A 13,754-nucleotide genomic window follows, 5' to 3' on the forward strand; every position below is an offset into this window, starting at 1 on the left:
AAGCAGTCCGTTCTGGGTGTCAAAATCATTTCATTATCTTTGGAAATTAGGGAGCTACAAAGATGAGCGGTGCGGTCCGACTCGATTACACACCGTCTGGGTAGCCTGGCGCGGAGAGCCCACTGGTGTGCTGACAGGGTTAGTGTCCCGTCTGAGATGATGATGTTGATGATGTGACAGGTCTACTAAAGACAGGTTTAGGGTAAACTACACAGAATATAAGTGAAGTGTCCACCAACAGTGGACTTTATACAGGAAGTACTGGCAGAACATGCACAGCCAAATCCAGGGCTCCGTACCCTCAGTTCATCGCAGCTGAAGTCCGAGCTTATGGTAAGAGTCGGCCATACAGGGCACTTCTGCTACTGCTACTGCCCTTAATGTAGATTTTTAAAATGGGTGGAAACATTGAGACACAAAGCAGAGTTTGACATAAAGGGCTGCCCACTCAGAACTGAGGTTGTGTGACATGGTGACGCCTACTGCGCAGTGGGGCGATGTTGCCAGCGAATGCCATACGAGTGCGTGTGTGTTTGTTTATTTTTGAGGTAAATGAAGTCTCTTTTTATATACCGTTACCTGTTAGAGACGGGAAATGGAATACATTTCCAAATGTTTGATATCGGATCAAAGTGGAGCTTATTATTTATCTTGACTTTCAGAAAGCATTTGATGAGGTGCCACGTGAGAGGGTGGCAGTTCAGGGTGTGGAGTGCAGAATTGGCTCAGACACAAGAAGGCTGATGGTGAGAGGAACCTCATTGGAATTGGCCGATGTTAGGAGTGGTGACCCAGCGGGGGGGGCAGTGCCAGGGCCGCTGCAATTTAGATAGGAATAGAAGGAGCAAGCTGGTGAAGTTTGAAGATGATACCAAAATAGGTGGATTGGTAAATAATTTGGAATCCGTGTTATCATCACAGGACGACAGGCTTGGGCAGATTTGTGGCAGATGAAATTTAATATCCGTAAATGTAAAGAATTCCATATAGGAAGTAAAAGTGTGAGGTTTGAATACACAATGGGGTCTGAAAGTGTCAAGTCCACCCTAAGAGAAGGATTTAGGAGTCATCGTGGACTTCCAGTCAGTGTTCAGAGGCCATGAAGAAGGCTCACAGACTGTCAGGTTATATAGCGCCTTGACGTGTGGAGTACAAGTCCCAGGAGGTTCTGCTCCACTTTATAACACACTGGTGAGGCCTCGTCTGGAGTCCTGGGTGCAGTTTGGGTCTCCATAAAGACACAGCAGCACTAGAGAAGGTCCAGAGAAGAGCGACGAGTGTGAGTCTAGGGGACGAGTTATGAGGTAAAGATCAAAAGAGCTGAGCCTTCACAGATGATGAAGAGGAGACCCGACTGGAGTGCTTCAAATTACTGAGGGAGTCGGTGCAGTGGGTCGAGATGGCGACTCTAAAATGAGCTCATCGAGATCACGGGGACACACAGTAGGACACTTTTTAAGGGTGAATTTCACACACAGACGACCACAGACCCATGGAGTAAGTGACCAAGTAGTGTGGTGGACAGCAGGACTTTAGGGACTTTGAGAGCACGACTTGATGTTAAGTGGACAGGACTGGCGAGCTTTGTTGGGCTGAATGGCCTGCCCTCGTCCAGAGTGTTCCAGTGCTCTAATGTGTACCCTCAGCGTTCATCTTTCTCTCTGGTTTCTCGTATTTCTCAAACTCGGAGGTGTCGCCCGTTACACGGCTGCATCCTAATTTAGGATCGCGAGGTGGTTCGCCGTGAGGCACTTGTATCACTGCAGGCTCCCAGACTCGTCCTTGCTCAGCACTTCCACTCTGCCATTTTGAGGTCCCTTGCTCGTCTACTGTTTGAGTGCCACCAATGGCTGACGGCCCCCCCAAGCCCCTCGTATACTCGCGACTATCTGTGTTCCTCTGTGTCCTCCTATGTGTGTGTCGTCCTCTTTTGCCTGGCACGTCCTGTCTCGGTGACATTTGACTGAGTAACCAAAGCCAAACTGACCAATCGGATTGCCTGGAGGGACTGGACACACCCACACACACACACACACACACCGAGCGCAGCGTGTCTGACTGTTGTTGGCCTGCCAGCACTGACTACATGAGTTGTTCCCGCGGTGTTACGTGTGGCGTGTCTGTCGTCTGTACAGAGCACTTCGGTCTAATCAAGCGCCACGTTTTAAATCTGGCAGAGTGCGAGACTTGAAGGTGGTCTTGTGAGTGGGGTGTACAGCAGTTGAATCGCTGAGTAAAACTTCTATTTACTTGAAACTCCATTTTTATAAGGCGCCAGCCTGAAGTGATTCCAAATACTTCACCTCTGTTGACGTCCGAGAGGCTGGCGCGCCTGACGCTCCTCGAGTGCACTTGACCTTCTATCTGCTTTACGAGACTGAGGTGGGCTTCCTGTAACACACTGGGCCGGTCTGCCTGCGTTCTTCTGGAGACCCTCCAAAATGACCAAACAAGGAAGCAACCAAAAGGCCGAGGCCCAGAGCTCCCGTCTCGCGTTCCCCCTCGGTGTCCGATTTTAAAAGGGGATATCGGTGGAGTGGTGGTCTGAATGTGTAATGAAATCTCCATTTCTGCCCACTCGCCAGCGTCGCGGACGCACGCTTACCCAGGCTGCATGGTGCTTGCCCCCTCTTAAACAGCAGAGAGAGGGGCCCATCGAGACGGCGCTGGCCAGAGGGTTCAGCAGCACTGGTTTGGTGGTCTTCAGTTCAGCACAAACAATGTAACCCACTTTTATCTCGTTGCCGTGGAAAACGGGCCTGATAACTGTGCCCTGCTTTAAGATTACGAGGCGGGCAGACAGGAAGGCTCATCGCGCTGGGCTCCAGTGGTTGAAATGTTTCAATTCTCAGGTTGGGGGGCTTGAGGGGGGTCGTGGTGTGAATTGGCACAGGCCGTAAGATGACAGAGCGTCTGGAAATGGAGACGTCTTTTCACTTCACTTGGATGGGCTGCAGCTGAAGGACATGAAGACGCTGAAGTGAAGTGACGTGAAGTGCAGGCCCGTCAGCAGACTGTAGGGAATGGAAAGATAAGATTGCAGAAGGGGGTGCTGGTGCTGCTGTTACTTGGGTGGGCACCGTGGGCTTTTTTGCCCAGAGTCCATTTCATTTTATGGATGCAGTGGCCATTATGTGACAGACTGGTATTCCTGCCTTGTTCATGAAGCTGTCAGGACAGGCACTTGGCCCCCCACGAACACGAGTGATGTTTCCATTGCTGTTCTATCCATGCTTTTTTATGATCATACTTTTATTAAAATGACCAAAGGGTATATAAATTGTAACGAATGACGGCGGGCACCGACTCTTGTGCCCTACCACGAAAGAAGGGAGCCAGCACGCCACAGCGATCTGAACCAGGGAGGCAGGAGAGTAATGCCACTGCGGGACCCTCTTACAGCCCAGCGGCCAGCGTTAAAAAGACGGTGACGTCGTCAGGATGTGCTCCACGCTGGCTGTTTAGCTGCGCTGTCAATCCACAATGCCGAGAATTCTCGAGGAATCGAGTTACAGGATGACGGCAGCCCATTCCTCCAAGTGATTGATTCAGGAAGTGAGGAGCGGCCGATGGGCACACATTGGCAAAGAGAGTGGAGCGAGAGAGGGCAGCTGAGAACTGACCACCACATCGGAGTGATGATGATGATGATGATTGTTCAGTTGGCACCGTAAGACTGCGAGTCTAATCGCAAACTGACCGTCGCACTCGGACGTTTTGTGCCATGAAGAGTCCGAGTTAAGGTGGCTGATGGTTTGCTTCTCGTTGCTCTCCTTTAACGCGCTTTGAGAAGTTTCAGTCTACTGATGTTGTGAAGGACGCCTTCGTCGGGCCCTTCTCAGAATATCCAAAGGACGGGCCATCGGTGCCACTACACCAGGGGTGTCCAACTCCAGTCCTGGTGGGCCGCAGTGGCTGCAGGTTTTCGTTCTGACCCTTTCCCTCCTCGGTTTTCACTGCTAGTGAACTCCATCCATCCATTATCCAACCCGCTATATCCGAACTACAGGGTCACCTGGTTCTGCTGGAGCCAATCCCAGCCAACACGGGGCACAAGGCAGGAAACAAACCCCTGGGCAGGGTGCCAGCCCACCGCAGGCTAGTGAACGCCTCTCGTCTTCATTTTGATGGCCCTGTTTTTAAGAATTCAGGCCTCTGAATCGACTCGTTTAACAGAAATGAGACGCGAGACGAGCCGGCAGATGAACGTCAGACTCCGGCCAATTTCACTCCAACCAGTTCCTTAATGAGAAGCCGATTCTTGAATATCGGGACTTGTTGCGGCCCTCGTTCTGCTGCAGCAGGTTGTTAAGACCGCCGTCGACATGCTTTGGTGGCCTGAGCAGACCAACATGGCTGAGACCCTCGCCTTTCTTTATTTTCGGTTTTGTGTCTCATTATTGTTTGTTTGGCTGAGGGGTCCGAGTCACGTCCATTAAAACGAAAAGTGAATCGGCAGCAAAAACGGCTCGCTAATGAAGACGATGGTTAGAATGACAACCTGCAGCCCACCAGCACCGGAGTTGGAGACCCCCCCTGCACTAAACTGGACAGTTGGCCGAATTCTCCATCCAGATTTGTCCCGTCGCCAGCGTAAAATACGAGTAACTCCAATATCATTTTGTAGCAGTAGCGTGCTGTACTGTGTTAGCCATAGATTGATACAGCAGAACGTAGGATGAAATGACGGACTAAACGGATTACAAATGCAAGACCCCTTCATCAGGCGAGGTGTACTTTATTGATTTGTTAAATGAAAAGCAGGATGTGCTGAGCGACAGAAGTCGTCCCGGGTGGTGGAGCTCGTTGACAGCTGGTAAATACTCCGCTCGGATTGGTCATTTTTGACTGCTGCCTTCCTTATCCGTAGCCATGAGTCATGTGACTACGCCTTTTAACAAAAGGTAAACGCACGTGCAGCAGCCGTACACCTCAGGAATCGCTCGCGTGTGCTCAATGGCGTTTCGTTAACGGCGCGTTTTGCTTTGCTGTGTTGTTCAGATTTTAGTTCCTTCTTTTTTTTGTTTTATTAAATGGCCGTTGCTGCTTGTCTGCGCGTGGCTCTGCTCTCATCATGTCAGTAAGCCTCTTCTCAAGTCCCCAGTATGGGCGCTTTTAACCAAAGTCCTCCGTTTCTTTTCAGCCCAGCACTTTGCCTCAAGGGACGGTCAACATGAACCAGTGCACCGACATCATCGACGCCGAGCCGAAGACTGGCCAGAAGAACGCGCTGTGCATTGTCACGCCGGAGCGGGAGTACTTCATCCGCGGAGAAAGCAAGGAGATCATAAACGGGTGAGCCCTCACCGTGCGTAACCCTCTTGCGCTTCCGACGCTGGAGTGTCATTTCTTTTTGTCATTGTCACTTGAAGGCTGACACAAGGGCGCCGTGTCACCCAAGTGCACTTGGGCTGTGCAGAAGCGGTAAAGTTGTTCCGATTTAATGGGCCCTCATTGTGTCTTAAAACGCAGCAGAGGACGCTCCAGAGCTTGAGATGAAGGCACTTGTTGGGAGGTCGGCTCTCCGTTATTTCTTTTTCTTCTTTCTTTCACTTGTACAGGTGGCTTGAGCAGCTGGCAGTGTACCCCAAAACTAACAAGCAAAACCAGAAGAAGAAGAGGAAGGTTGAGCCCACAACGTCGCAGGTAAACGGCTGAGCCCACAACGTCACAGGCAAACGGCTGAGCCCCCAAGTCCTGGTCCCTAAGCCGCGTCCAGCAGCTGATTGCAGGAACCTTCGGTTTAGAGGGCCACTCTTGAGATGCTTCACGTTTAAAGTGATACTCGTGCATTTCAAGCTGGAGCCCCCCAAGCACGCTGGGCTGCATTCTCCTCAGTCGTGTTAGCGTCCTGAAGTTTTATTTTGCTGTTTTAAGAGTCTTTACGGGACTTTGTGGCCTTCATTTGCACCACTGAATGGCTCACTGCATGTTGTCGTCCCCCACCAAGTCAGTGCTTCATCATTCGTTCTGTTCTGTTATTTAGCTCTGATGCCCGTTCTTCTCGGGTCGCCTGCCAGCATGCGCACAATTTAGGAACGACTGTAGTCCTCACTCCCAGCAGCCCTCAGGCAGGCCGTTTAACACCTGGGCAGGTCCATTGGGTTCATGCAGAAGGTCAGAATGTTAAGGCCATGCATCTCCTGTGGATCTGCACTCCTGTGACGTGTGTTTGCTGACCTGAGGGTGGTCAGGGCTGAAGGGATAGCTGATAAGATCTTAATGGCTCCGCATTTCACTGCACGAGGCCGGTGTGAATCCAGAGCGGGGATGGTGACGACTGATGACTTCAGTGTACGCCTCTATCGCTGGCCGTTTCCTGTCCAGACTGATTGAGAAGGTCAAAGTACTTTCTGTAAAGGGCCTGTCGAAAGTGGCCAGTGCTGCCGGTGACCCGGCGAACAGCTTTAGCCGTCAGACCTGTACGGGTGACGGTGACCTCGTGTCTCACCTGAAGTTCCCGCATTTCCCTTCATCGTCCCTTTGTTTTACTGCTGTCCTTAGAACCCTTCTCCCAAACGCACTCCATGTCCGCTCCTCCCCGTACACCACTCTGTCACTCTCGTGCCACCCTGTCCCACTGGCAGACCCCTCGGTGCACTTCACGTTGCACTTTTCTCATCCTTGTCTCCCTCCCGAATGCCAAGCAGCATTTGGCATGGCTTGTATCCCACTTTTCTTTCACTGGCAAAGGGTCTCATTGGAGCAAGACACCCCCCAAGTTACCTTCCATGCATTTTGTTTCGTCACAACCCTGCGTGTTTTTGCAATTTATAATTTGAGGAGCCTGTAGCTTCATGGACAGCTAGAGATGTGCAGTCACTATCGTAAGACGCAGGATCACGGGACAGCCATAAACGCACAAAGTGGGCAACACTGCCCACACAAGCCAGCACTCTACCACTGATAGAGCTGGGACTGCCCATGACGGAGTTCAGTGTATAAAGGCGCTATATGCAGCCAACAAGCAGTGAAGAGTCAAAGTGGCAGAGGAGGGTAAAGCGAGTGCTTCAAGGTTGAGGGCACCCTGGTGTGATGGCGCCGGCCCTCGTGAACACACGTGAACAGGAGGGACTTCTGAAAACTGCCTGAATTAGGCTGGCACGAACACGTCAGGGGAAGAGGCCTTCGTTGAGTGAGGGTCTTGGAGGTGAAGGAGCATTTTGGGACAGCTAGAGCGAGGTCGGTCGGTCGGTCTGATATCGGCCCGCTAGGCACCGGAGTGAGTGTTTGTTTTTTTTTTAACAGTTGTCCAGTGTCTTTGTATTTCTTTATTTTTGCGCGCTCTGATCCCTTGAACCCGAGACGGGTAGTAACCCCGTGTAACTGATGGTCTTTCCTTTGTGGTCTTTTTGTTTTAGGAACCGGGGCCTGCCAAGGTCGCAGTGACTGGCTCCGGGATTCCCGATTCGGAGAAAGTCCCCGATTCCCGCACTGGCATATGGCAGGATGAAGGAGGACAGAGTTGGCCTTCGCCGGAGAGCAGCGGCCTCAGCACAGTGCTGGCCCAAGGGGGTGAGCAGGATGTTTCCTCGTATCAAAACTCGTCTGGAAATTTGTTTATTGTTCCACGGCCTCGACAAATGTGCAGCAAAGGAAGTGGGATGGAATCGCAGAGACACTTCCCCCCCACAAGCCGCATTGTCCTGCACACAAAGACCCCGATTGTGCGAGCTCATTAGGACTGAGCTTGGGGAGGATTAAAATAGCTTTCCTGATTTTTCTCTTGCTTTGAAGTGAAAACCCAGAAATCAACAATCTTGGTGGCGCTCTGCTCACCTCTGACTTCATCTGTGATTCAAACAGATAAGTCCAAGCACAATGGCGTTCATGGCACTTGAAGGAAATCTGCACGTAAAGGAGGAGGAGGAGGAGGAGGAGGAGGAGCTCGGCCCGTTACTGTAAACCGTGCAGCACCACCAGCTGGTGCCCGGGGCTCCAAGTAGGAAATTGTAGTGCGGCTCATTTCATGTTTCCTGTGTTTATCAACACTGCCAGCATCGGCCGCCACGTTTAATGGGAACAATCTGGGGGCCTTCTGTGCCCGGTTTCCATTGGTGGCCACCGCAGGAATCTGCAGACCACCTCCTCCCCACCACCCCCCTTTTCCTTTTAACATTTAATTAGGCCAAAAGAAAGCTATGCATCCTGCTTTACTGGTCGCCAGAGGGACGCTTTGTCGGTTTTCGTTCTGCACATTGGACTCCCAGATCCTCCGCGCGGGCGAGAGATGCGAGTAACGATTTACTTTGCCAAGTCTTAACTGTTGTCGGTCGTAATAGAAGTTGCTCTTTGTTTTACCCTCTGATAGAGGTCCATAGGAGGCTAGACCCCCACCACCCAGTAAAGGATCCAAAGTAACATGCCCTTCGTAATCACTGACCTTGGAATAGCAGAAAACGATACCCTACATGCGTATGTTTGACATTTTGTCATTTGTACCCTTCTGGTAGTCTCGGGAGAGCTCGGACCACCGGTAAAGAGTCAGATGATGATTATTTACTAGGGGCCGCGCCCCGTCCCCCTGCTCACTTCAATCACAACCCCCAAGGGGTGCGTCTCTGCCACTCGTGTTGTGGCGGCTGAACACACGCTAAGGAGATGCGGTCTGATCAGCTGCTGTCTTGCCGCCGCCGAGCTGCATGTTCTGCTTGTCGCGCTGCGCGTCGATCATTTAAAATCAGCCTGTGCTGCAGCCGTCCTTTTGTCTCGCAGGACGTTAAAGTGTCTCCGAGAAAATCACACATCGTCTCCTTCCAAGCCTTCCAAGATTTATTTTTATAATTTTTAGTTTTATTGATTTTATTAAAAGCAAAAAACATTTCATGCAGATAACTCAAGTTTTACAAAAAAGAAAACCATAAAGGTTCAAAACAAATCAACCCCCACCCCTAAGAGTCAGATTATTAAAATGTCATATTGGTGGTCCGCAACCATAAAACGACACTCCACAGGCCTGTATTACTACTTTGACCCCTCAAAGTATCCCATTAAGGGGGGAGAACCTCATTGGTCCACTGAAGTGGAATGCGTAGCTTCAAGTCCTGCTGGCCGTTTATCGTATTTTCCTGCATGCAGTGCGGTCTAAACACGAGGCCCAAAAACCAAGGGGAACCCCAACGTTGTGCGTCATCCTGCGTTACTAGACATCGAGACGCATCAGAACCCCGAGGTGGAATTGTAACACACCCTACTTGAAATTCAGAAAGGCTTTGTCACGAATACTGGGCCGAGCACACACACTTCTATCCTTGTAACCTCAGCCGTACCAAGCGGGTGGTCGAGGAGCTGGCGACTTCTGGAATGTGGCCGTGACCCACTCGCCCACCTGTCCCCCTTGGCTATCATCAATGTGCTGCCAGCGTTGACCGTGTGTGCGTCTGTCTGCTCAACGGACTTGGTCCGTTGTGTTTATACAGGTTACTGGCCAAACCCGATTATAGGACCAGCTAGTTTAGACTAGGCCGAACCAGATTATCCTGAGAGCTCCCAGGACACACCTGACGTGCTCATCTGAAACCACTCTGGCCTGCAGTCTCCCTGTCCTCGGCCAAACCGACTCGTCCTGTCACACTTCGGACAGACTGGCTGCGCCCAGTCTAAACCAGTTTGTCCTATAATTGGGTAACCTACGTTTCAAAGCGCGGTGGCGAACTGCAGAGCCGTGTTCTCTGGCTGAGAGGCGAGCGCTATGTGGCGCGAGTGAAGTGGGGAACTCTGACCACCATGAGTGGCGCACTTCCCTGGTGACGTCCGCTTATCTCTCTATCTCTCTCTGTGTGTGTGTGTGTGTGTCCGCACAGCGTCTCCTCTATGGCAGCCATCTGCTGAGTTTGTAGCATCGGTCCACATCGGGGGTCCTACTGGGTATCACATGGGGGGGTGAGTCTGGAGGCCCCAAATAAACAAGCCAAAGTGATTTCAACGCGTCCAGAAGTAATCCCTAATGGATGCACGAGGGAACGCAAGGCAGTGTTTGGCCTTTTCATTCGTCATCAAGCCCACCTAATCCAGTTCAGAGTCACGTTAGGCCAGAGCCTGCACCTCTAGCCTTTGGTGCAAAGCAAAAACTTCAACTCTAGGCAGACAGAGAGCACTCGATTTGTCCCCAGAAGGGAATTTGACATTTTACAGTCGCTCAGTAAATCGATGTTCTGTTGTAAAGACCACCCAAAAGCTAACTGAAAAGAGCCAAACACTAGTGACTTAGCTAAAAGTAAGGCGTATTGCTGCTTTTATAAAGGGGTCCCAAGTTAGAATTCCCGGGGTGGTGTCGACGAAAGCGGAAAGTCAGGTCTGTAATTTTAAACGAAAGCATAGAATCGCAGACATGCTGTCGTTTTAGCCTTGACTTGCATGTCGGATCTTTGAACGAGAGCGTACAGGAGAGGAAGAGCGCTCTGAAGCGGCGCCTCGTTCAGTAGTTCGAGACAGGCTGCCATATTTAGACCGGTGCCAAATAACCGAATTCACAGGGACGTCTTTATTTCTCTCGAGGCGTAGGACAGCAGGCTTCATCGTTGACGCTTCTTTCAGATGTCCGGTTCTGATCCACTTTCACGTCTTTTCCCAGGTGAACTCGGTCCTCTGGATGTGACTTCGGATCACAGCTCCGTCAACGGAGACGAGGTGGACAGAGGTGGCGTTCCCTTCCACGTCTCTCAGCGACACGACCTGCACGTCGTGTCCCCGGCTGGCAGCGCTTCCAGCAAGCACAGTATGGACCTCGGCGGGATTCCTCGCTGTCAGTCACCAGCTCAGAGTGATCCCTTCCCTTCGGGGAGCAGCCTGCTGTCCAACGGGTCTCACATCAGCGGGTCGATGAGCTCGTTAGATTCGGACACCAGCGGAAGTACTGTGACGAGCACGGACAGCCATTATGCTGAGATTCGGGCGCAAAGGACCTCGGCCCTTCAGGACGTCTCCAGATCGAGGAAGTGCGAGATGGAAACCCGAAAGGCGGAGAAACGGAGTCGTGCCAGAAGTCCAGAAAGGCATGACGTGGAAGCAGCGTTTGGACCAGAGAGAAGGTACATCTGGTTTGTTGTTTTGGATGATAAAAGTCATGACGACCTTTGGCACGTCACCGTTGTAAAGCAGCTGGGGGTCTGTCCTCAGGTCATTTCAGTGCTGAAGCCGCTTGTATCACGGAAAGCTGTGGTGACGTGGGGTAAATGATTACAGAAGTGTGCCAGGCTGAGCAGTGCTGGGTGAGGTGCCAGTCCATCACAGGGCACTCCCTACTGTATACTCTTCACTCATGTGGGGCCAGTTATCTAAACCTGCAGGTCTTTGGACTTCCTCCATCAATCTTGTTAAACGTAACGTAGAATAACATGTCGGACTCGGCTCACGCACTTCAGTCCTGGCAGGAATAACCTCTCCACAGGGTGCCAGCCTGTTACCGGGACCCCTCGCACGACCCCCAAACCCACAACACTTGCTTAGAGACAACTTCGGATCATCTGCTGCACCACAAGCCAGAGTAGCCAATAGAAACACCCGAGCAGCCCCTCCCATCGTATCCCATCATGCTGCCCATTGCTATTCTCACCTGTGACTTTTTAAGTTGTAGACCACCCTGCAGCTTATGACCAGAGCAGCACAAACTCAACATGACGACAGTGCAGTGCAGATATAAATATTACATAAACACGGATAGCTTAGAGTTTGGGTAGCTGCTGCTTGAGCAACACCCCAACGTGCCCGTATGCCAACCCTTAGCCGATATGCGTATTAGAACTGGGACAGAGTGGTCCTCTGATGTTGAATTTTTAATCCTTTTACGTATAACTAGCCGCCCCCCTCGCAGGCGTGAAACGGGACAGTAAGGAGAACCCCGCCCAGCTCCCCACTCCTGACGTCATGTATACCCGGATTAGCACGAATATATATCGCTCGGGCAAGCGAACTCTGGCAAGCGAACTCTGGTTCTTAGCGCAATGCGAGAAGTTGCAGACTCAGCCGGAATATTCAAGCAAATTCTAGAAAAAAAAAAACCCGGTCTAAATCCGTGACGTAGTTATCTCGCTCTAGCTAAGCGGATGTAAGGTACGCCCTGAGGCTCCGCCCCCCCCGAGCTGTGTGTCTCTCGGATTCGCGCTAATAACTTGGTACTGCAAGCGAACTCTGATACTTAGCGCGACGAGAGAAGTTGCAGAATCGGCCGGAATGTTCACGCAAATTCTAGAAAAAACAATCTAAATCCGTTAATTTGTTTCTCTCGTTCGCTAGCTACGTGGAGGTAAGGAGCGCCCGAGGCTCCGCCCCCTCCCCTCGGCCCGCAACCTCTGTGTCGGATTAACATGAATATATCACTCCAGCAAGCGAACTCAGAGTCACAGAATCAACCGGATAGTTCAGGCACGTTCTCCAAATCGGTGAAGTAGTTCTCTCGTTCTAGCTAAGCGGAGGGAAGGTATGCCCCCAATACCCCCCCTCCATAGTTATGTCTCTCAGGATTGGCGCGAATAAAATTAGTACCACAATTGAACTCTGATACTTGGCATGATGAGAGAAGTCACAGAATTAACCGGAATGTTCAAGCAAATTCTAGAAAAAAAAAACCAACCGGTCTAAATCGGTGAAGTAGTTCTCTTGTGAAAAGCAGACAAGACAGAGAGAGAGACGGTGGATTTTATGTATAGAGATAATTTTCTTTGTTTTCTTTCTATAGATTAGTTCCATTTTTTATTTATTTTTTTGTTGTTATCTCCGATGGCACTCTAAGGTGTCCCTGCTCGCTGGATTGAAACAGACAGAAGATGAATATGGCGTCTGTTTAATATTCTCTCCAGAAAAATTAATAAGGCAGTTCTGCCCAGACAGATTCAATTAAGAAATCCATCTCGCTGTCTGCCTGATCATCAACGGTCATACGACCGGCTCTGGCGCGAACGTGAAAGCATTGTTCTCATCTGATCGGCATTCAGCGCACGGCTGGAGCGTCTGGCTTTATGAGCGAGCGGTGCCCAGGCTGCTTGTTATCCGTCATCCTCTGTCTGCTGCCGCCGCCGCTGCCACCTTCATTACGCTCCTCAGCTCTGACTGTACCACATGGTGGCGATTAACATCTGTGACGGGCAGCTGTTGTGCCACAGGGCAGTGCGCTCTGAAGTGTGAGGCACGTCTGGGAGCTCTGCTCTGTCCGTTATATAGCGCCTTTCAAATTTCTCTGTCTAGTAGTTAAGACAGGGAGTGCCTTTTGTGTCTGCTGGACTGACAGTCTCAGATGGCGCGTGTCCTGCTGGCACTCGGTGTGTTACGTATACATAAAGTCTTTAATAGTTCAGTTATGGCGGCTTTGCCCAAGTCACACAGAGCCTTTCAGATCTTCACATCTCTCTGTCGCTCACAGGGCCCGTCATGTCTGTCTAAACTAGGGGTGGGTGGGCAATGTCGGTCCTGGAGGGCCGCGGTGGCTGCAGGTTTTCATTCCAACCCAATTCCTTCATTAGAAGCCAATCCTTGCCAATCTCAGACCTCATTTCATTTGATGGCTTGTTAGTCTGCAGTGTGAGGTTCTTCTCTCGTTGATTTTTTTCCTTTCCAAGGATGTCATCCAAATGATCTGAAGCCACAAAACGGATCATTTTCAGTCCGTCACATTTTTTTAATAAATCAAACCGCGCGTGATGAACACGCAGAGATGTAAATGGAAACAAGCGAGATGGAGACCTGCCGACTGCTTCGTCTTTTACATCTTATTGCTAATGAGGAGCCATTAAAACAGCGAATGCAGCAGTTTAAGATTG

The 13,754-nt window shown here is 50.8% G+C and overlaps 1 protein-coding gene across 1 annotated transcript in view; it reads left to right on the top strand.

The window, feature by feature from the left end:
• LOC120517098 (myosin phosphatase Rho interacting protein) overlaps nucleotides 1–13,754 on the top strand; it is a 119,274-nt gene that overhangs the window by 47,287 nt on the left and 58,233 nt on the right. The window contains exons 4-7 of the mRNA XM_039739196.1: nucleotides 5,144–5,295; nucleotides 5,562–5,646; nucleotides 7,362–7,515; nucleotides 10,574–11,030. Coding sequence (XP_039595130.1) covers nucleotides 5,144–5,295; nucleotides 5,562–5,646; nucleotides 7,362–7,515; nucleotides 10,574–11,030 — 848 coding nt within the window. The remainder of the gene's footprint in view (nucleotides 1–5,143; nucleotides 5,296–5,561; nucleotides 5,647–7,361; nucleotides 7,516–10,573; nucleotides 11,031–13,754) is intronic.

Source organism: Polypterus senegalus, chromosome 17, assembly GCF_016835505.1.
Source record: "Polypterus senegalus isolate Bchr_013 chromosome 17, ASM1683550v1, whole genome shotgun sequence".
In the NCBI taxonomy this organism is placed as follows: Eukaryota; Metazoa; Chordata; class Cladistia; order Polypteriformes; family Polypteridae; genus Polypterus; species Polypterus senegalus.